At 37.2% G+C, this 23,486-nt stretch overlaps 1 protein-coding gene across 1 annotated transcript in view; it reads right to left on the bottom strand.

Annotated features, from left to right (window-relative positions):
• The window catches only part of LRRC9 (leucine rich repeat containing 9), a gene marked incomplete at its 3' end in the record, with an annotated part of 95,673 nt that extends 82,534 nt beyond the window's left edge, over positions 1 to 13,139 (bottom strand). The window contains exons 1-8 of the mRNA XM_081230274.1: positions 13,079 to 13,139; positions 12,597 to 12,815; positions 11,834 to 11,974; positions 11,242 to 11,305; positions 10,886 to 10,956; positions 5,919 to 6,101; positions 3,600 to 3,755; positions 199 to 395 (exon numbers count right to left, since the gene is read on the bottom strand). Of these exons, the coding sequence (XP_081086400.1) occupies positions 199 to 395; positions 3,600 to 3,755; positions 5,919 to 6,101; positions 10,886 to 10,956; positions 11,242 to 11,305; positions 11,834 to 11,974; positions 12,597 to 12,815; positions 13,079 to 13,126 (1,079 nt within the window). The 5' untranslated portion in view covers positions 13,127 to 13,139. The remainder of the gene's footprint in view (positions 1 to 198; positions 396 to 3,599; positions 3,756 to 5,918; positions 6,102 to 10,885; positions 10,957 to 11,241; positions 11,306 to 11,833; positions 11,975 to 12,596; positions 12,816 to 13,078) is intronic.
• Positions 13,140 to 23,486: the final 10,347 nt, after the last annotated feature.

Below are 23,486 nucleotides of genomic sequence, written 5' to 3'. Positions count from 1 at the left end.
TATTGCTTCTGTAAAAAACTATATGCTAACTTTGAACCAATGATGCCTACCTCTACTAAGAACTGGACTGGAAAAACATGTCATGTTTTACTTCATACTTCATACTCTCCTGAAGGAGAGAATTGAGCTCGACCAGTGGCCCAGAACATTCTTTTCCCTCATGTTTCAAATTTGAACTAGATAATTCATTCAACATACTCATCTAGTTTTTTGTTCCAGAATGTTACCCTTTCATTCAAGGCATTTAGTTTGGTCACTATCTTCTGCTGAAGACTTGGTTCTTCTGTGACAGTTTCACAGTTTTTTGATTTTTCAAGCTCAGTTACTTTATTGTTACTGGATCTATCATTGTGCCCTTTGCCAGATCCTCTGAGTTCAGTCAGTTCCTGTTCCAACTGTTGAAATCAATGTGCCAGAGAGCAAAATCGTTCAGTGGAATCTATTAAATATTTAGTTAAATTAACAAAGTAGCAATCTAGATAATAAATAAGCCAAACTTCATAAAAACATGGCAAGCATGTGATTATAACTTTAGTACAAGTTTGGTCAGCCAATTTCTCTTGACCAAGTGAAAGCCAATATTAAATACTTCAGACATGGCAGTTCTCTCAATTGAAAATAAGAAAAGCAAAGAAATAAATTTTAAAATATTATTGATGAGTTAGCTTCTAATAAAGCCAAAGTAAAATGATAAGAAATGCTGGTTTTGGAACAAAGAGAATAAACTTGAAATAATGTGACTTTTATCACTCCTACTTTTCAATTTTTCAACTACTTCGGTATTCTGGGAAACAACATAAAAATACACACAAGCATGGGTATAGGGGTGTACATTTTTCTCTTTGCCTCAGTCTCCTATACGGCTCAGCACAGCAATGTCTTTATTTAAAATTTTGATATTTGTGATTTTTTCTTGTTGTTCATAATGGACTTTTTTTGTATTCATTTGTATTTTAAAGAAATATTATAATAGGGACTTCCCTGGTGGTGCATTGGTTAAGACTCCATGCTCCCAATGCAGGGGGCCTGGGTTTAATCCCTGGTCAGGGAACTAGATCCCACATGCATGCCGCAACTAAGAGTTCACATGCCACAAATAAGGAGCCCACATGCCACAACTAAGACTGGTGCAACCAAATAAATTTAAATAAATAAATAAATATTTTAAAAATATATATTATAATAAAGTGTATGATTTATCTTAATTATGGAGGTTTTAGACCTTCCCTTAAACTTTGGGCTCAGGGTGAGTGCCTCATTTGCCTTACCCTAACCCCAGCACCATAAAATTGATTTCAAGATAAATTGTACTGTACACAGAGAAGTGCATACAAACAGAAATTTGCTAAGTATCTGTACTCCTTTCTCTATAATGGCTACATACAGCTGTTAAAAAAAATGAAGTAAGCGTATTTTATAAAAATACCTATAGTTTATATAATCTATAACTATTATTTTTCACATATTAATACATCCATTTGCACATAAAAATGGCAGATATAAAATGATTTCCATATACTGGTTCTCCTGTGATTTTTTTATTCAAATAAATAAATTATGTTAATGTTTTAAGAATACCTTTCTGATTATAATATGAATTTAAACCTGTTCATTTCAGAAAGAGTACTAAATATATTTTTAAAACTTGATTTTTAATGGCTACATACCATTCAATCTTAAGAATGAGTAATTCTGCCTTTCTTTTTAAACATTTAGGTAGTTTCCAATTTTTTGTTGTTATTAATAGTACAGTGATGAATATTCTCATATAAATATTGATCCAAATCTTTAAATAGAGTGCTAGAAGTAGATTTACTGGGTCAAAGGCTATGAGCATTTTTAGGCTGTTAGTAATATACATGACCCAATTACACTCTCATCAGTGGTGTAATAGTGTCACACCCATCTTCACCGGGCAGGCTATGACAAATTTATAGGTGAAAATGGTTGCTTGTTGTCTTATTTCATATTAGGAAATTAATAATCAGATTGAGGTCCTCTTTCAAATGTTTATTAGTTTTTATTTCTTTTGTAAAATCATAGTTTATGGAATTTGCTTAATTTTTCTACTTGGATATATACTTTTTTGTCTTCTTTAAAATTTTTTAATTAATTAATTTATTTTTGGCAGCATTGGGTCTTCGTTGGTGCGCATGGGCTTTCTCTAGCTGCGGTGAGTGGGGGCTACTCTTTGTTGTGGTGCACAGGCTTCTCATTACAGTGGCTTCTCTTGTTGCGGAGCACAGGCTCTAGGCACGCGGGCTTCATGGGCTTAGTTGCTCCGTGGCATGTGGGATCTTCCGAGACCAGGGATTGAACCCGTGTTCCCTGCATTGGCAGGTGGATTCTTAACCACTGTGCCACCAAGGAAGTCCCTACCTTTTTGTCTTGTTTTATTTATGAGTACTTTTATACTAAGGATATTATGTTTGTCCTTCATGTTTGTTGAAAACAATTTTTCAGACTGTCGTTTATTGTTTATTTTCATTAACGTGCTTTTTAGTACAAAAGGGTTTTACTTTTTTTTTTTCAATCAATTCTAAATTCTGTTCCCTGTGATTTCTAGTATTTTTCTTATTTGGCAGGCTGAGATCAGTTAAATATATTAATCCATACATTCTTCTGCTTTTTTATGTTTTCATTTTTACATTTAATTCTATTTTCCCCACTGTATTTACTTTTAGTAAAGTATAAACTAAGGATCCAAGTCCCCTATTCCCAAGTAGTTTGACTATTTTTGTAACACCATTTTTTGAATAAATCATTATTTTTTATACCTTTTTTTAAAAATACAATAAGCTCTTATATATACAAAGTTCTGCTTTGAGGTAAGTAATCCTTCTTTTTTTTTTTTTTTTTTCTGTGATACGCGGGCCTCTCACTGTTGTGGCCTCTCCCATTGTGGAGCACAGGCTCTGGATGTGCAGGCTCAGTGGCCATGGCTCATGGGCCCAGCCGCTCCGCGGCATGTGGGATCTTCCCGGACCAGGGCATGAACCCATGTCCCCTGCATTGGCAGGCGGACTCTCAACCACTGCGCCACCAGGGAAGCCCAGTAATCCTTCATTTTTCAGAGTCTACTTTTAGTAAAGGAAATTCAATTTACTCTAAATAAAAAAAGCACATATAACTACTAAAGCACAAACTATTAAAGTATACAACATTATGGGAACTTTATAACAAGCTATACTTTAATAGTATACAACATACAATAGTAAAGTAGTACTTAAGCATTTTAGATAAGAAAATGAATTTTGAGCACAGCCTGCTGGTATCTAATAAAAATGTAGTGAAATAAGTCCAACAGATCTCTATAACTCACTGAACCATATTGAATTACACAGCATTTTTAAAATTTTATAAATTAATATGCCTATACCTTTGTAAAATTGCAGATTTCTAAGCACAGAATGAAGCTCAGTTAAGTACCTAGAATCAAAACATTTTCAGGGCAAACTTACTTGAAACTTAGTATTAATTTAAAAAGGTATGCATATTTATAAATGTATACATACATATAAAATTTAAAAGATAATAGTATCTTATCTGCCAGTTTTCTTAAGACAAGGCTATTGAAATTTTACAATATTAAATCTCACATTTTTTTTCAAAAAGCTGAATAATTTTATTCGTTCTTCTGGCACCTTCTGTAATTTACATTTTTGATCATTCAGTTTTTCGAGGTCTTCATTAAGATGCCTCTGAACAGTTTTTATACGCATATTGTAATACATTATTTTTTTCATTGCTGTGGTCTAAAAGTGAGAAAAAAGGTTAGCTGAAACAAAAAACATTATAGGTAATTATTAGTGGTATTATATGAGTGTGGTATGTTCTATATAATTATTTTTAAGTTTTACATGCTCAGTTACTAATAATGATATTAGTTGAAATGATAATGGCTACACAGAATTCTCTATTTAAATTTAATAAGCAAAACATAAAATTTCAAAGATGTTCTTTGTGTATAATATTTTAAGTATGAGGCATATTTACATTTACTTTCAGTGACAACATAGAGACTATAGAAAGAACTCAATTTACAAAATAGTGTCATTTAGCTAATGTGGCAGTACTACTGAAGCTAACATATTATTCCTATTTGATTAATTTAGAGAAAAATAAATTTAAAAGAATAAAAGCAAATGTAACATTATTCAATTCATTTTTTAAATGCATGGCTAAGAAACAGGATTTCATGGGTTTTTTTTTCCCAAATCTATAAAAGAATGCTCTAAATGAACTTGTTTTAGATTGAGCAAATTACTAAATTGTCAATCTAATCTAGTTATCTTGAATTCCTTAATATCAATGGATCATGCAGTTACTAAAGTTTATCATGATAAATTGATTAAATCCACCATTAAGAAATATACCAGGTAAATGGTGCTCAAGAGTTATATTAGTCAAAAAGAACTAGCTGAGAAGAAAATAAACAAATCAGGTGCATATTATAATGTGACCTAGTTTTAACTGTTTACCTGAAATAATGAAGGCATTTCTTTTTATCAGGAAATCTGTACCTCAAGGAAGTTGGAAGGCTTGTACACTGTTGTGTGATTTATTTAGTAGAGAGTGGATAGTCAAGATCCCAACAGAATTATGGATAGTCAAGATCCCAACAGAATTATTTGGCATAACAGATAAAATGGAAACAAATATAAGGCTTGATGAACAGACAAAAGAATTCCCTCTCCACACATAATATGAAATTCTGAAAATGAAATCACTAAATTCTTCTGCAAAAAAATCAGGCATTCATAACATAGAAGAGTTGGGGGAATAAAGGCTGTTTTAGAGTGATGATTAGCAGATAAAAATTCCTGATCAAGAAGAGCTTGTTTCTCAGGTGCAACTGAGTAGAAAAAACTGTAACTAAGGAAATGGCAGATGGTGTTTCTTGATTTTTTTTTTTTGCCTACAAGTGGCAAGTAAAGTCAGAACTTACCTACCCAAGTGACACACTTCCCCATCCACAACATTCCCTTGGTGATTCATCCAGTCCTCGGCTTGGTATCATCCTTCTGCTTTCAATTCCCATATCTTTATCTCCAATCCAGGCAACTCTCTTAAATAACAGTCTCATATATCCATCTTGGATATTCAAAAGATTGTTCAAACTTTATATGCTTAACATTAAGCTGTGATTCTTCCTTCTAAATGTACTCCTCCCATACTCTTCCTCATCTCATCAAATAGCAACTCCTTCCCTCCTTCAGTTCCTTGGGTTAGTTGCTTGGAATTATTCTCTACCCTTTCCTCTACACTTCAGATTCAATCTATCAGCAAATCCAGATGGGTTCTACTTCTAACTACTGCTACAATTACTTTTTTTTTTTTTTTGCCGTACGCGGTCCTCTCACTGCTGTGGCCTCTCCCGCTGCGGACCACAGGCTCCGGACACGCAGGCCCAGCGGCCATGGCTCACGGGCCCAGCCGCTCCACGGCACGTGGGATCCTCCCGGACCGGGGCACGAACCCGCATCCCCTGCATCGGCAGGCGGACTCTCAACCACTGCACCACCAGGGAAGCCCCTACAATTACTTTTGATTACTTTTTACTTGTCCAAATGAGAGGAGGTTACTTGTTTCATTTCTACTTTATTTAGGCTTTATTAATTTTCGTATATATAGCATTAGTTTAATTATTCTTAACACTGATAATTTTTCAGATTTCCTTCAAGTTATACGTACGTTTAAACGTTTTTCTATTATTTTACCTTCAATACTGTCATCAAAATTGAGATTCTAGTACTAATGTTGCTGTATGCATCTATGTGAAATACCCAGCTCACTGGGCAAAAGTAGAATTGGTGACAACACTGACAAGATAATACTACCTACCACATGTTGACACAGCCAGAAAGAAGTAGTTAATTAAACTTAAGACACAGACACCTGATTAGGTATGCACTTACATCTGCCAGTTCCTTGATTTGCTTTGCTGACACATCAAACGTGTCAAGTCTTTGAAGGCAAGGCAAATGATATAACACATGTGTGGAATAATTACACAGCAGACAAACTGGATTGGTTTTATACTGAGGATCATTGAGACATAAATCCTTTAAGTGACGCAGCCTGGTTAAGTTAGTGAGGTCCTAAAACAACAGCAACAATAATGGTCAATTGATTAATTGCAACTCTCCATTTCTAAAGGAGGCATTTTAGCTCTTAAGATCACCCATAATTTAATGTAATGCATTCTAATTATGTGCTTTAATATGTTAAAGTTATTTAGATGCATAAAGTGTTATTCTCTATTGAAAAATATGTTAAATACATGAAAAATGGATCAACAATAATTAAGCAGCAGACTCTATATAACTATACTTTTTTTTTTTTTTTTTGCGGTATGTGGGCCTCTCATTGTTGTGGCCTCTCCCGTTGCGGAGCACAGGCTCCGGACGCGCAGGCTCATTGGCCATGGCTCACGGGCCCAGCTGCTCTGCGGCATGTGGGATCTTCCCGGACCGGGGCACAAACCCGTGTCCCCTGCATGGGCAGGCGGACTCTCAACCACTGCGCCACCAGGGAAGCCCATAACTATACATTTTAAATGTAAAATGACAAAGAGTATTTACTAAATCATGTATTCCACATGAAACCTTGAAGCCCATTTATTCCTTAAGACACCACTCCCTCTCTGCACAGCCCCTTTGCTAACACGTGCCCCAGGAGAAACAAGGATGTAGGTCTCCTACGTCCTTCACCATACTCCCCACAACGACCACCCAGGAACACAGCTCGCTGTTTTCCTCAGCCTCCAGGCCTGCTCTTCTCACCAAAGGCTATGGCACCTATGTTTTAATATAATTAACACTGAACTCCTGATTTTTAGGGTTTTTTGGTTTGCGGTTTTTGTTGTTGTTGTTGTTGTTTCTATAAATGCCCTTTCTGCCTATTAAGGGCAACTGAAAGCTAGCTTTCTCCTGAGGGCCTCATTTTCCTCACAGCCTCTGGAGGGGTAGGGGTTGACCATGCACTTCCAGACCAATGTGATTCCTTAACATCTTTTATCTTGAAGTTCAAGTCACTGTTTACACCTTCCTTTATTTGGCATCTGGCCCTTGCTTAACTCTTCAGTCTTGTCTCTTCTATTTAAACCCTGACATTTTATGTTTTAGCCATACTGAACAACTTTCAGAATGTCCCAGACCCTTTAGACATTCACTCATGCTTCTGCCTTTGAATGGACTGAACTTCACCCCAATTTTACCTTTTAATCTGTCAAGACTCAATCTAGGTATCATCTTCTTTGAGAGCCTTGTTTCATCCCCCAGGCTTGGGGTAGATGCTCCTCCTATGAACTCTCTTAGCCACTGGGCTTACCTTTGTTATAGAATTTATCACACCCTATTGTCAATTATCCACAAGTCTATAAGCCAAGGGTCTGTATGTGCTTTGGCCCTCAGTCCACAAGCTAAGAATGGTGATTGCATTTTTAAAGTGTTGGGAAAAAATAAAGAAGAATGTGTGACAGAGGCCATATATGGTCCACAAAGCCTGAAATATTTTCTTTCTGGCCTTTTATAGAAAAAGTTTGCCAATTCCTGAGATAAACTCTTTGAGAACAGGGTTTGTTTCCTGTTAACACTGCATTCCCAGCACTCAGCATTTAGAACACAGCAGGCACTAAATAATGTGAATTGAATTGAATGCTTATTACTTTCTATCAACCTCTAAGACACCCTCACATCTTTCTCAATAATAGTATTACTAGGGTGGTGCCTGGGATAGGAAGGTACTATGGTAGAGTTGGACTTAAATGAATGCAATGCTAGTTAAGAGACTCAGAATCAGAATTAAAGGAAATCCAAAGCAAGGACCAGGAGGCACTAATTTAGAAGATAAAGTATCAATACAAATGGAATCGGGAAGCAAGTAGTGAAATCAGGCTGCTAGAATTAAGAGTAAGACAGGGTGAGGTGGATAATGTGTGTCCAAACTCTCTCTGGACAAGTGAGAACTTGGCTTACTGGCTGGGCCTAAGGCTATGGCTAGGCCCGTGGCATGAGTGGGACTAACTAATCAGGGTGACTCTAAAAAGGAGATTTCTGAGTAGAGTTGTGCAGAGAATTATTTGGTCAAATTCTGCAGGGCAAGGAAGGTAAACCATTGACTATGCTGAAGAGTAAAGATACTGTTTGATTTCTGGGTGGCTGTGTTGCATTTGACCATCAGTCTGGGCTATGGCGGGTGTGAACTTTGAAGTCTTACACAGGAATCCTCCACCTACACTCAGAAGTTAGATGATGCTGGAGTCTATGAAAGCACATCTCACTTTCATCAGGATAGTATCTTTTTAGGGTGACTGGAAAGGTTAGACATAAAAATTCAGAATAATAATATTTCAGGAATATTCCTAATATGTGGATAATAAAGGTTGCTCTGAGTCATGTTCAATGTTTTTATGAGAAGAAGCCATAATTATTATAGAGAGCTTTTTTAATTTTATGCCATACAATGAATCTTCACAGTAATCCTATTTTTATCCCCATTCTTTTGATGAGGAGATTGAAATAGGTTAACATAATTAAAGTGATAGTAATAATAATAAAATAGCATATCTACTGAGTGCTTACTGTGTTTAGTCATTATTCTAGGAGCTTTATATTATTATTTCACTTCAACTTCATGTTACCGTTGTATTATGCTGCCTTTAGTTTGTGGTAGGGCTAGAAGTGACAGATTTTTCTGCCTGTGCAGCCTCTGCTCTTTACCACAAGGCTGCCATGGCTGGCCAGGGTGAGATAAACTTCCATATGGCTTCTTGGCAGGGTGATACCTTATCCTCCCAGCCTTCTGCACTTACATTCTTCAGCCTCAACTCATGATTCTCTCCCTCATTCCGTTCCAGGCACAGAGGATTTCTAGTTTTCTATATTTGCCATACTCTTTCCACCACTTAGGTCCTTCACACCTTTGCTTGGAATGCTCTTTCCCTAGGTAACTCCTGCTTGTGTCTCATTTGTTAGCTTAAACATTACCTGCCACAGCATTCTGAATTTATCTTTCACAGCTCCCTCTGATCTCTGCTGCTGATGTTACTCAAATAACATTGATTTCTTACCTCCACACCTTTTTGCATATTGTTCTTCTCATCCTTGGAATGCCTACTTCCCACTGCGTTGTAGAAAATCCTCCCTACAATGCTTGTTGAAATTCTGTCAACCCTTCAATGTTCACATCAGATATTTCCTCTTGAATTTGACCAATAAAATTAAATTTTATTGAAATTTCTTTTTAAGGTGTTTATAACATTCTGCCTCATTCTATAGATTTTTGGTGTCTTATATTCTTCTCTGAGTAAAAGAATGTCTACTTTAATATTGATCAATTCAGAATTATTTCTATGGCTAATTTGCTCACTTATTGTCTAGAGGAAGTGTTTGAAAATGTACCTTCAGTCTGACACTGTCAAAATTATGAATGCCATATGCTTTCACCCACGTTATATACCATAAACATTGTCTTCTTATTTGTTTTTTCTCTCTCATGTATGTGCTTGACAAATGGTTATTGAGATTCATTACAAGTCAAGTACTGTTTTAAGTATTGTGGATATAGCAGCGAACAAAACAAACCAAATTCCTGTACTCATGGAGCTTGTATTCTAGTAAGGGTTGTGGGTAAGTGCCAATAGGAAAAATAAAACAGGGAAAAAGTAGTGGAATGCTTCCAGTTGAGGAAGGTAGTAGGGGTCATTGCTATCTTACTTAAATTAGGCAGGAAAGGTGTCACTAAGAACATAACATTTGAATAACATCCAGAAAGAAATGAGATGAGCCATGAAGATATACGGGGGAAGAATACTCCAGCAAGTGCAAAGGTCCTAAGGTGAATGTGTCCTAGATATATTTAAGGAAGAGTGAGGAGACCAGAGTGGCTAGAATGATGAAAACAAAGGGGAGAGTGGTAGAATCTGTGGTCAGAGAGACAGTGGGGAGACTAGATTATATAGAGTCTGGTGGGCCATTGTAAGAACTGACTTTTACTCTGAAAGAGATGAGAAGCCAAGGGAGGGTTTTGAGCAGAAATGATTTGATCTGACATATTTTTTAAAGGAGTGGGCTTCTACGTGGAGAACAGACTGAGTGCAGGGAAAGGGTAAACACAGGGAGAACTGTTAGGAGGCTTTTTTTTTTTTTCCAATGATGCAGGAAAGAGATGATTTTGTCTTCAACCAGGTTGATAGTGATGCAGGTGGTAAAAATGGTCAGACTTTGGATATATTCTGAAGGTAGATAGAGCCAACAGAATTTGCTGATGGACTGGATATGAGGTATGAATGAATAAGAGGAGTCAAAAATGACTCAAGGACTTTGGCTTAAGTTATTAGAAGAATTGAGATGACATTTAGAGAAATGGAGAAGGCTGCAGGAGACGAAGGTTCGGTAGAGGGAAAATCGGTTTGAGTTAGGATAGGATATGTCTATCATTTGGAGTAGTTGTTAGGGAAAGTAGAGATACCAATTTAGGAGTAATAAGTGGATAAAGGTATTTAAAGTTATAAGATGATTAGATTAGAGAATGAATGCAGATAGAAATGAGAAAAGATCTTGGACTAACTTGGGGCAACCCATTTTTTAGATGCTAGGAGAGGATGAAAAACCAGAAAACCAAAGAGGTGTAGCCAGAAAGATGGGAGAAAAACTAAGAGAAAGTGGTACCCTAAGAGCCAAGTAAATAGTTATTTGTTTGGTTTTAATAGTGTCAGATCATTAGGGCCAATTTAATCAGGTGACTCTCAAATTTCTGGGAGTATTGGGTAGTCCAAAACAAATTACTCTTTAAGTGGGGACTATTTAGTCCATTTTCTGCAAAAAGATGGTTCATGATATATAGGTTGATGAATAAAATAAATTATTCCACTTAAACATACCTTGAAAGAACATATTTGGTTACCAGAAAGGTTTAATCTTTCTAGTTGTTCATTGGGATCAAGACATCGACCTTTAATTAAGAAAAACAAGATGAGAAAAAAGTTAAATTTCTCATTTTACCTCCTGTTCATATCTTGTCATATTTCTGAGTTGTATGTGACCATCTTTTCTTGCATATAAATGAGACTAACAGTAACGTTGTATAATTAATAACCACTGACCAATGGGTAGTATTTTCACATCCTGTAATTATAGATTTAGAAATGCTTTTCAAAGATATTATAAGACTGTACTTTTCATATTGACAAAAAATTATTGTAACATTATCTCATATTCCAAATGAAACTGTACATACCGATGCTGCTTATTAGATTTCCAGCAAGGTTGAGATCACTTAAATTCTTCAAAGTTTGCAAGCCCTAAAATTTTAGACAATATATAATTTAGAAGAAATCATTAAAATCTATGTTTATAAATCATCTAAGCAATCTGGTTAGTTCTCCAGGTGTTCCAAGCACCAGGTGCTGTTTACTTTACAAGCTTAGAAGTAAGTGGGTGCCTCAGTGAAGTCTACTTCGCTCTCTGGAACCTGGAAAGAATTTTTGAAGGAGAAGGGAACAGGGAGGGAAGTAGAGAGGAAAAGAGGAGGAGTAGCAAAAAGAACACATCACACAGAGTGTGTTTAAAATCTTAGGCAAGTTATATACAAAACTTCTCTAAACCTCCTTTTTTTTTTTTAATCTTCAGAGAAGAAATAACACCTTACCTCCCAGACATGGTGGGAGGAGTAAAGAAAATGATGCATACGAACTTCTCTATATGTTACAATATGCTACATACACATTAGTTCTTCTTAACTAATTAAGCTAGTCATGAATATTTCTTGGACATTGTGGTTAAACTCTACAGGAGTTGACTTTAAATATAAATCACTGAAATTATCTTACCTCAATATTTTTAATTGCATTGTGGTTCAGCCAAAGAACCTCCAATCTGGATAATTTCTCTAAATTTTCTATTTTAGAAATTTTATTAAAATATAAGTACAGTTTTTCTAAATTTCTACATTCTTGAATACCTTCAATTTTCTGTTAAAAAAAAAAGAGGAGCCTGAATAGTGTTAACTTGTGTTTTTCTATTAATCCTTCAATAAAGTAGATTTTAAGTACATTTTCCTTAAAAATCACATTTTCAGAATACATTGCAAAATCAACACCCAGCAAAATGAACTAAAATATAAAAAATCATACAATCCCTCCGCCTAAATACTATTTTCAATTTTCATATTCTTTTTAAATCAACTTGATACCTATTTTTATATGGTTATAATCATAACCAGATACATTTTGCAATATTGCTTTTCAATATAGATGTTATAATTTTCACACAACCAATAGGGTCAAAGTAAACCAATTTCACTACAAAGCAGTACTGGGTATTATTTGATCTGATTTGATTACTAAAAAGTAGAATGTGTCTATGTTTTGGCTCTTTATTTCTATTTTCTCCTTTGTATAAATCTATTTTTATATTTTGTCCATTTATCTGTTTTTGTTTTGTTTTGTTTTACTGGGCAAAGGGTTTAATTGCAATTCATCATGTATGAATATATCTGTTTTGATCCATGCCTCAAAAATATACTTCAATGAATTATTTTTCCAAAGCCAAAGAACTTAGCATAACCTCATGTAAGGTTATGTTTAGACTTACCTCTATGCAGCATTCGGCAATCCAAAGTTCTTTAAGCCATAAACAAGTTTCTAGTCCTGAAATTTCTTTTATATCTTGAGCAACAATTGTGAGACTTGTTAAATTAGGAAATAATGATAATCCGACTATACGAGGATACCCTGAGAAAAACATTTCCAGTTTTGAAGTATCTGATCCTTCTTGTCCAATCATTTCATAAGATAAACCATTGCATAAACACTGTTTTCAAAAAAGAAATTGGATTATTACGTGTTTAAGATAATAAAAAATTATTTTTGCTATTAGAAATTATAAACTGTCAGTTTCACTGATGTCATTTTTCACTCACAAGAAGAAAAGTTGTGTCATATATATGATTTTTCTCTACTTCCAAAGATCATGGTGTAGAAGAAATCTCTAGATAAGCTCCAGAAAGGAGTGTAGAAATGTTCCATTTAATATTCTTACAAATGTAGTTGAAAAGAAACCTGGCTTTGACTCACCAGTTCTTTAATTATGTCTTCTTGGTTTAGGTTTTCACATTCAATCATCTTCCATTAAAAATAAAGGTTATAATAATATATCTGTTAAGGAAAAGAAAAAGTTGAAATAAGTACTAGAGTCATGCCGTATCATTTAAAGGAACCTTAAAGTTACTTAGGTGGAATTACTCACCCGTGGCTTGACATTTTCCAACAGTACATTACCAAGTATGTCTGGACCCCAAGAAAGTCCATTCCATCTCTGAAGTTTTCTCTTAGACAGTTATTTTTTATTCTGAATTTAATTCTCTCTCTCCATAACTCCTCCCCATTCACTGTCATTTTACCTCCTGGGTTCAAATAAAACAAGCATAATCTTTCTTTCACACTATGACCCTTTAATACTTGAAGAGCATAGTCATCTCTCATCTATACCTTCACCTTGCCCTCAGTTCATGTCTTTTAGTTCTCTCACTAGAAAGAGCCCTGGTTTTCTCCCTTGAATCAGTTCCAGTTCATTCATCCTATTATACTATGGTGTTCCAAACTGAATACAGTTCTCTAAGTATAGTTAGCAAAGAAAAGAATCTTCAGGGCTTAGTGACATACCATAGGCATGGTAATAAATGTTTATTAAAATGAATTAGTCAACTTCCTCATTTTAGATGGTATGAACTACTAAATACCTAAGTAGCTTCAATAAAATTTAACCTAATTTTTCATAATTTTTAATATATTCATTATATTATTCCAGACATATACTATTTAAAAAATATAGGAATCCTGGTTTTAATATGAAGACATGACAAAGCAAGATGTAGAAACTGTATTTATTTGTTTATTGTGATTCTACCTTTTACAATAACTCCTCCACAGATATGTGTCCATACATGTGTGTATAGATATAGAATAGAGATATGTATGTGTGTTTATGATTATGCATACGTAAGGAGAAAATATGTAAAGATACATACTAAGTTGTTAACATGAGTTACCTTGGATATAGGTGAAAGCTGGTGTGGTTATAATAGGCATGAGAGGTTGGATGGAGATGGATCTAGGTAAAAAGAAAAAAAACCCCTACACTTTAAAAAAGCATGTTTAGTATTGTACAATATGAATATATAACCATTTACTTATTCATTCTACTGTTAGTAGACATTTGGACTGTCTCCAGTTTGGAGCTGAATAGTGTTTCCCTGGACATTTTTATTATGCAGGACATAGGTACAGTTTTCTTTGGGGTTTATACCTAGGAGTAGAATGAGAAAGAAACTATTGGTGTACATAACACGGATGATTCTCACAAACACAATATTGAACAAAGGAAGACACAAACACAATGAGTACATACTGCATGACTCCATTCATATAAAATCTGGAAACTAATCTATGGTATTAGAAGTCAAGATAGTCATTACCTTCCAGGGCTGATTGACTAGGAGGAGGCAAAAGATAGGTTCTGGAGTGCTGATGAAGATAAATTTTTTGATCTAGGTGCTAAAGGAATGCATTTACTTCGAGAGAATAAAATTAGATACCTAAGATTTGTGTGGTTTCTACATACATGTTATGAAATTTTACGTAAATGTTTATTTTTTAAAGTATTTATATGCTCACTTTTAATCATTTATGCAAAATTTTATACATGTACAGGTGTACATGTAAATTAAAACTGTAAGAAAAAAAAGATGGTGACTTGAGGCCATGTATTTACCTATCTTCTCTGCTCAAATCTCGCTGGAATGACTAGGGAACTAGGAAAGTAAGAAAGGAATGTGTGGCAGTGCTAGCAAAAGAGCACTGATGGCCAGAGATATTGAGAAAGGTCTTTTGGATAAAGATAAAGCAGATGGCATCAGACTGAGAGAAAAAGCCCATCAGTACAGACCAGCCCAAAATTCAAGGTACCAGAGGAAGAAATTTTACAAAACTATCCTAAAAAATTCCCCAGGGCTTCCCTGGTAGCACAATGGTTGAGAGTCTGCCTGCCGATGCAGGGGACACGGGTTCATGCCCCGGCCCGGGAAGATCCCACATGCCGCGGAGCGGCTGGGCCCGTGAGCCATGGCCGCTGAGCCTGCGCGTCCGGAGCCTGTGCTCTGCAACGGGAGAGGCCACAACAGTGAGAGGCCCGCGTACTGCAAAAAAAAAAAAAAAAAAAAAAAAAAATTCCCCAAACTCAGAGCAGCAGTGATTGGGAAGAAAGTGGCTGTGGGCCATCCAAAGAGTCCAAATCAAAGGATTTTGAGATCTGTATCATGGTAATGTGCACAGCCTATATTTGTACTCAGGCTTTGTAAACTGGGGACATTGCTCCACTATGCTGAGGAAGGGATCCCAGCTAGCACCACAAAGAAAAGTACACCCATCAAGTTATCCTCATACATGGAATCTCTGTTCATTCACTCATTCATTCATTTATACATTGAGGACTAATATCTACCAGTTAGAGAATAGATATGGGAGAAAAGAGAAGACCTCTTTGATAATGTGGAATCTGGGCAAAGAACTGTGGAAAATGAGGCAGTACAGGCTATGAGGAATCTTGGGGAAAAGCATCAAAGCATGGGGAAAAGAAAATGCTTTCTACAAACTTGACATGTTTGTAGAATAGCAAGTGAGATGATGTAGCTAGAGCACAGTGAGGGAGATGGAGACCGGTGGGATGTGGGGTCAGAGAAGTTCTGTGGGGTCAGATCATGTGCTATCCTATAGGCTTTTATGAGGATTTTGGATTTCATTATGAGTAAGATGGAAAGCTGTATGAGGATTTTGAATGAAAGAATAACACAAGCTGTCTTAGGTTTCAGAAAGGATCGCCCTAGCTATTCTGTTGAAAATGGACTGTAGGGGTTGAGGGGAGAAGCAAGGAGATCAGTCAAGGGGCAGTTGTAATAACGTGAGAGAGGATGGCAGCTGGAATAGGGTGGTAGTAGTGAGGATGGTGAGCAGTGATTAGATGATGGATCTATATTAAAAGTAATATTGATCATTCCTTCCCTGCTTCCAATTGGCAACTGTCTCTTTACCCCATTCTTGGACAACCCCCAGATATTACAGCATAGGAGTGGCCAGGCAAGGGAGCACGTAGCAAGGAACAACCTGAAGGAATTTAGATACTCATCAGAGGCCCATACAGAGATGCAGGCCACAGTCTTCCCTCCTTAGGTTTACTTGATGGCGCCCCAAGTAAAGGAGGGCTTTGTAGCACCTCTTCTTATCAGAAGAGAAGCCCCTACATTCTGGTTTAATGTCTGTGAGCACCGAAGGAAAAGTCTGTCTGCCCACCACCACACGAGGGATAAAACCTGCCTTTAACACCCCCAAAGTCAACAAACAGCCATCCAAGTTTTCTAGTCCAGGTCCAAGATACCTATTACAGAAGAAATTAACTGCTCCCTTCGTTATTCACTAAATTATCACGTATACTTGAGCCTAATTTTGGACTTTCTAATCTGCTTTCCCTTAGCTCTATCTATTCCTACAGTATTATCCTGTATTAATTACTGTGATTCATGTTGTAAATTTCTATCTCATTTTCTTTTTTGGAAATTTCCAGTTATTCTTTCATATTTATTTTTCCAAATAAGATTTATGATTATTTTGCATTTAGTTTTTAAAAATTCACTTGGGATTTTGACTGAGATTCGATTGTAAAGATTAATTTAGGGTGAACTTCCATCTTTACAGTATTGAGTCTTCCTCTAGAACAAGATATAACTCTCCATTTATTCAAGAAGACTACTATGCATATTTGGGGTACCAACCTTTTCTTTCACTTCACCTTATCTTCCCTTCACCAATGCCCTCATTTAGGAAAAAGCTTGTTGTAATTCAGTAGTTAATTAGCAAAACAAAATTTAACTTAAAACCCCCAAATTCTATAATTTGCATAACTACATCTGAATTATGTGATTGTGCATAGTTAATTATGCATAATTATGGGCCTTCCTGGTATTTACAAGTCTTGTATGTTTTCTCCAATTACAAGTGGTCCCAAGGCTTCCAGTTTCTGATTCCATCAAGAGGTGAGTGTCCTGATGCCCAGCTTGTACCCACTCTTCTGCGCCTTGGGAAAGCTCTTTTCAGGGCCTGCCCATCTAAGAAACTACAGATCTTCTCTAGTTTCTCCAGGGAGCCAGGAGCCACCAGGAGCTTCTATAGCTTTCACGCTTCCAATCTCAAACCTTGGGTTGATCTAGTCACCTCTGCTCTCTGCTTTGGAGTGCTGCTGGAAGATTTCACATGGCCGGTTGGTCATGTGAGTTGAAATCACTGCAAATGTATGGTCTCTAACTTGAGTTGAATCCAACAAAAGACATTTTATGTTTTCCTCTTCAACTTCCTCTCCTAGGGAGTAGGACTAGAGATACAGATCTGGGATTCACAACGTCTGGAATATTCTAAACTTTTAGCACTCTTCTCAAGTCCTCTCTCTCTCAGCAGATGATCTTGTCCCCATTTTCACAGAGAACAGTGACACCATCAGATATACACTCCTTAAATTCCCATACCTCTTAAAATATACAGTTGACTCTTGAACAATGCAGGTTTGAACTGCACAGACCCACTTATATGCAGATATTTTTCCACAGTAAACACTGCAATACTACATGGTCCATGCCTTATTGAATCCGAGGATAAGGAGGAACCAAGGATAAGAGGGTGACTATAAGTTATACATGGATTAACCCCCAGTTAATCAGTTCAAGGGTCAACTGTATTTCTTTCACTTTCTGATTCCTGTCTTAGTAAAAGTATTCTTTCTCTTGCCCAAAATGAATCCCTTTTCCTGTGTACTAATCCCATCCTCTTCAGTCTCTTTCAGAACTTTGGTCTGTCAAATTTTCCTTCTTTTCATTTATTCCCCTCTTTCTTTCTCTAGGGTCTCTTTTCTCTCCATATATGAACGTTAGGTCATTACTATCTTTAAAAAAAAATGCTCTCCCATCCTGTATTCAATGAACAGCTGATTTTAGATCCCTTTATAGGAAAACTTTTAGATATAAGTCATTAGTACCATATTATAGCATTAGGAAACATTACAAAAGATATGTAGTCGTTAGCAATACTTCAGTACCTGTATTCAGTTCTCAGTTAACTGCAGTCTCAGTAAGGACACCTCAGGCCACTGCAGTTTCTTTTTCCAGGTCAACAATAATCTAATTGCCAAAGACACTAGACATGTTTCAGCTCTCAGTTTGACCCTGTCATCGAATCTGATGATGCTGATGGCTCTTTTTCTTCTTTGGTGTGACTTTTTCTCCTTGGCTTCTCTCTATTTGTTATGTAAAACTTAATTTTCTGATTAATAGTTTCCTTCTTGGTGAAGAATTACTGATTTTTATCTTCCTCTTTTCTGTGCAACACCCAACTACACACATGGAAAGCTCCACCTGAATGTGTCTCAAACTCAGTATGTTCAAAACTGAACTCTATATTTTCCAGCCAGCCTGCTTCTCCTAATGCATGTTTTCTTTTGGTAAGTGACACCATTCTTTTAATCATCCAAGTCAGAAGCCTGGAACTTATGCTCAACCACTCTTTTATTCTTTCCCCCACTTTTGCTCACTCATTAAATCTTTCTGCATGTACCTCTTAAATGTCTATCATGTTGTTGTTGTTTTTTCCTCCCCTCTATCCAATTGCCTCTGCTTTGATTCAGGCTCTCATCACTTCAACTTAACCAGTGCTTTCCCTATAGTCCCACTTCCTGCCAATCGATCCTCTACTCGACTGTGACAGCAACCTCCTGAAAGGGAAATCCACTCAACGCTGCTCCTCTTGGAAGGTACTCATGGTCTCCAAACTCTAACTCCTGTCTACCTCTCAAGCTCATCAACCACAAACTCCCAGGAACAACCCAGGCTCTGGCCACAACTATAGTTCTCTGAATGGCATGGGGTATTTCTGTTCTTTGGCACATGCTGTTTCCCCTCCCTAACTGTCCCTTGACTTTACGGCATACTCCATATACCCTTAAAGATTTAAATCAAGGGTCTTCTCTGTGAAGACTTTAATTCTCTCTGATAGTATTATAATCATTCTTTTCCTCGTGACTCCAATTAAAGCCAGCATATGCCCTATATACAACACCTGTTCCACTGTATTGTGATGCTTCCAGGTCTTTCCTCCTTGACAGGTTACATGTTCACTGAAGGCAGGGACAAAGAACCTACCACAGTGCCTGACACATGCGTGGTGTTTGATTAAAATTTGTTAAATGGTTTGAATTAATTGTCATGCCACAGGGTCCTATATGGTATAACTTAAATACTTTCTGTACATGACCAATCAGAGTAGAACAATAATTAGAGTACAAAGGGCAATATTTCTGTCTGCCATGAGAGCTGGGGAGGGTGTCATTGTGAGAAAATCAAATTTCTTTTCTACAAACTAGAAGCCCTGTATGGTCAAGTAGTTTCCTCCCTTGGGTACAAATGGATCAGAATCCATCCATTATTACTGATGGGCCAAAAAACGCCCTTCCAGCTCTAGGTGAGCAGTATCAAGCGTGTCAAGGAGCACTTCGTTCCCTCAGTAAAGGCTGCACAGGTGGCTGTGGGCCACCCTCCCTCTCCTCCTCCTCCTCCTCTTCAGCTTTGCTCTGGCAACCATGATGGCCTCAGATAAAGTCATGTCACTGTCTCTCATTATCATCATCGCCACTGCACCGTTACAGGGGTCTTTTGACCTCAGCGTTGCTTCTCTCTTGTCTTCCTCCCAGCGTGGCCAGAGAGAGATAGGGGAGCAGAGACTCCTGGGGCCTGCCTACAGGTGAGGTACTCCCAAAGGCCACCAGGGGATAGTCACTCACCTTATCCCAGAGAGAGGATGGATTCCGGGGCAATCCGAGACAGAACAGAGTCCACTCCCACTTCTTAATCCCTGTCTTGCAGCAGCAGGCACTACTCCCTCTCTACCGTGGGGCCTGGTGTGTACACACTACCCCGCTGCGGTTGCCTAGGAAACCCGCCCTCCACCTCCTGCGACCTCTGGGTGGGGAGGGGGGAAAGGGGCGGGGAAAGCGGTGGCCGACTCGTTCTGGATCACGTGGTGGCAAGCTCCAACCAATCAGCAGAGGCCGGGGTCCACCCGGAAGACCCTGCTGGTGATCCTGGGAAAGGGTGGGGAGCTTCCCGAACTGCGGGTCATTTGATCCCTGCAGGTAGCTTTTCACCCACCTTCGCCGGATCAGAGGCCCGGGCGGGAAGCGACGACTTATGGCGGGGATCTAGCCGTTGCCTCTTCCAGTCCCGGCTCTTTCCTACTGAAAATCTTTGACCTTCATTGGAAGCCCGGAGCCTCGCTGGACTTGAACCCCAAAGACACGACGCTGTGATGTCAAGGCGGCCAGACGGCCGGAACAGGCCCTGATGCCCCCCGCGCGCCCTTGGTCCTTTGGCCCGCTACCACCACTCTCCAGGAGTGTAGCTGACTGCAGCCCGAAGCCGCTGAGCGCAGAGCGAGCTGAGTGGAAGGACAGCGCAGGCCTACGTAACGCCCTGGTGCCCTTCAGAGAAGACATAGGACCTCCAAGGGTCTTCTTGTCGTCCGTCGACAGGCTTTTGAGGGCCGTTTAAGTATTCCAAAGTGTACAGGAGGCCAAAAAATTTTACAAGATAAAATTTAAAGAGGGAAAGGAAAGAACTTTTAAAAGTGGGCAAAGGGGCTGAGAAATGAATGAACTTAGGCAAATCAAAGTAACTGCAGGTCTCGTTTCATTTTCTAGATCTGCGCTGTCCCACATGGCAACCACTAGCCACAGCCACGTGAAATGTGGCTAGTCCGAATTGAGTTGTGCTGTGAAACACACATGGTATTTTGAAGACCTAGCATGAAAAATATATATTGATTACATGTTGAAATGATAATGTGTTTTGATATATTGGTTTAAATAAAAATTCCTAATTAAAATTACTGTTTCTTTTTACTTTTTAAAAGCGGCGATTAGGAAAATTTAAATTACATATGTGATTTCTATTATATTTCTGTTTGAGAGCACTACTATATTTTTTGAGGTTAAGTTGATTTGTGTAGAATATTTATGACGTTCAGTTCATGCAAAATAGTGTCTGTAGTACTCTCTTCCGTCACCAGATGGCTGCCTCATTCAATAGACTATAGTTTAAAACTGCTTTCTCATGAAAAATATGAGTGCAGATTTTTAAATACATTTTCATTTCAAATATTTTATCTGTAATATTGACTGTTTATAAACATACATAAACATATAAAAAGAAAAAATAATTTTACCTGTACATTTTTTTATTTCACAGAAATTTCAGTTTCTGTCATTAATTAGTTAAAAATTAATTAAAATATTTATGGTTTAAGGGTTTTAAAAAAGGACCAGAAAAATCTGATTCATATTTGTATTTTTGGTATTAACTTCTCTGAAAATCTAGTTGAACAAGATGAACTCTCTGGGTAAATTTTCATCTTAGAGTGTAAAAGCTAGATAACAATAGTTTAGAAATTTAAACTTTTAAATTAAATTAAGGAATTGGATCAGAAATCACTTAGATGAATTATCTACATTAAGCTTCTCATTTTGGGAGATACAACTCTTGCATAAAAGTATAGAGATTATCTACTTTGATATTGTTAGCAATTTTTATTGTGACTTTCCTAACCAGTAAAGGACTAGGAGAAAGCTAACACAGTTTTCGTTATATTATATAAATGAGTAATTTTGTTTTTTTTTTTGTTTTTTTTTTGCGGTACGCGGGCCTCCCACCATGGTGGCCTCTCCCACTGCGGAGCACAGGCTCTGGACACGCAGGCCCAGTGGCCACGGCCCACAGGCCCAGCCGCTCCGCAGCATGTGGGATCCTCCCAGACCGGGGCACGAACCTGCGTCCCCCACGTCGGCAGGCGGACTCCCAACCACTGCGCCACCAGGGAAGCCCTCATATAAATGAGTAATTTTAAGAATGTTATTTCTAGGTAAAGCTCAAGGATTTGGTCAACAACTGAGTCAGCGTTCCTGTATAGCTGTAGACTGATAACCATTGGTGAGTTGCCAAACTAAAGCCCTTGTCCTAGTAATTCTTAAAGGAAGAATTGCCTGTTAGCGTGTTCTAGATGGTATTTGGAGCAAGAAGTGATTACAGTTAAAACCAGAGAAAGCATACAGAATCAGTGACCATTCTTGTTAATCTCCTTTTCTTATTTTAAAGCTTCTTTATGATATGGTTTTATGTGTCTGTACCAGAAACAATAGAAGTAGAAGCCGCTAAAAGTCAAACAAAGTAAAACATTCTAAGTGAAATAAGACTTCATTTCATTCATCAGTCTGTTCATACTCCTAGACAAAGGCCAAAACATATAAATTTAAATCTACTTTATTTATGGATAAAGGTATCTTGAACCTGGAAACAATCGGGAAGCTATCTTACCACTGATTATGGCACACTTACCATGTTACCATCTGAATTAAAGAGGAATTACTTAAACAAAATAGAGGTAACTATAGATCTAAATAAGAAAATCTTTCTTTATTAAAATCTTTTGAATAGATGGTTAAATTGATTTTCCCCAAAGCCCTATTCTTATTGGTAGACAACAGTGGAGACATCTAATTACAATTTGGCTTTGTAATGTCTTCAAGTTTAATTCCAGAGAACCAAAAGTCTGGAGATTTCAAATGCTAATTTAATTTTTATATTCTTGTTGACATTTGATCCTTATGCAAATGAGTACTTTCCAGTTAATGATTTTATTAGCTTATCTGTGAAAATTTGCTGTCACATGTTTAAATTTGATATATCATGAAAACATGAAGGCAGCACAATTTAGGGTTTACTTTGGCAGCGGAAGAGATAATTTTGTGGTGCATATAAAGTCATCAGCAGGGGCCCTCTTATTACTCATGTCTGGCAATGAATATATATTATTCAATTAAAAGGTAGGAATTATCCTGAAATAAAACTTTAATTAGACCAACAGAATGCTATTTCTAATGAGTCCATCTAAAAATGTTAAATAATCTTTGTCCATGATTTGTTGACATATAGTTAATGCACAAGCTTTTCTTAAAAGGCAGCCAGAACGGAATTGTAAAAAGATACTCCACTTCAGACAACATAACCTCCTTATTTTACCTTCCTAATTCTATTTGTATTTAGCTTTACGGTAGCAAATTGAAGGGTAGTGAATTTAAGAAGGGATGGTAGTCTTAATTTGCTAGAGGGCTGACCAGTTCTTTGTGTGGGAGAATTCTTTCCTCTACCTCCTTTCTTTTGTATCTTTTATTTATTTATTATACCTGAGGCTCAGAAAGTTGATTGTATTCCTCAGATCACAGCACATTATCATCATTTGTCTATATAAGGCCCTTGTTTTATTTTATATCCAGTCCCGCCCCCATCCCAATAATAGGCATACATTTGATGTTTCTTATAAACCTTGAGTCGTGCATCTA

The sequence above is a fragment of the Mesoplodon bidens genome, assembly GCF_964165515.1.
Source record: "Mesoplodon bidens genome assembly, chromosome: 3".
In the NCBI taxonomy this organism is placed as follows: Eukaryota; Metazoa; Chordata; class Mammalia; order Artiodactyla; family Ziphiidae; genus Mesoplodon; species Mesoplodon bidens.
The sequence above is the reverse complement of the archived record's forward strand: the minus strand, read 5'-3'. Positions and strand labels throughout refer to the sequence as shown.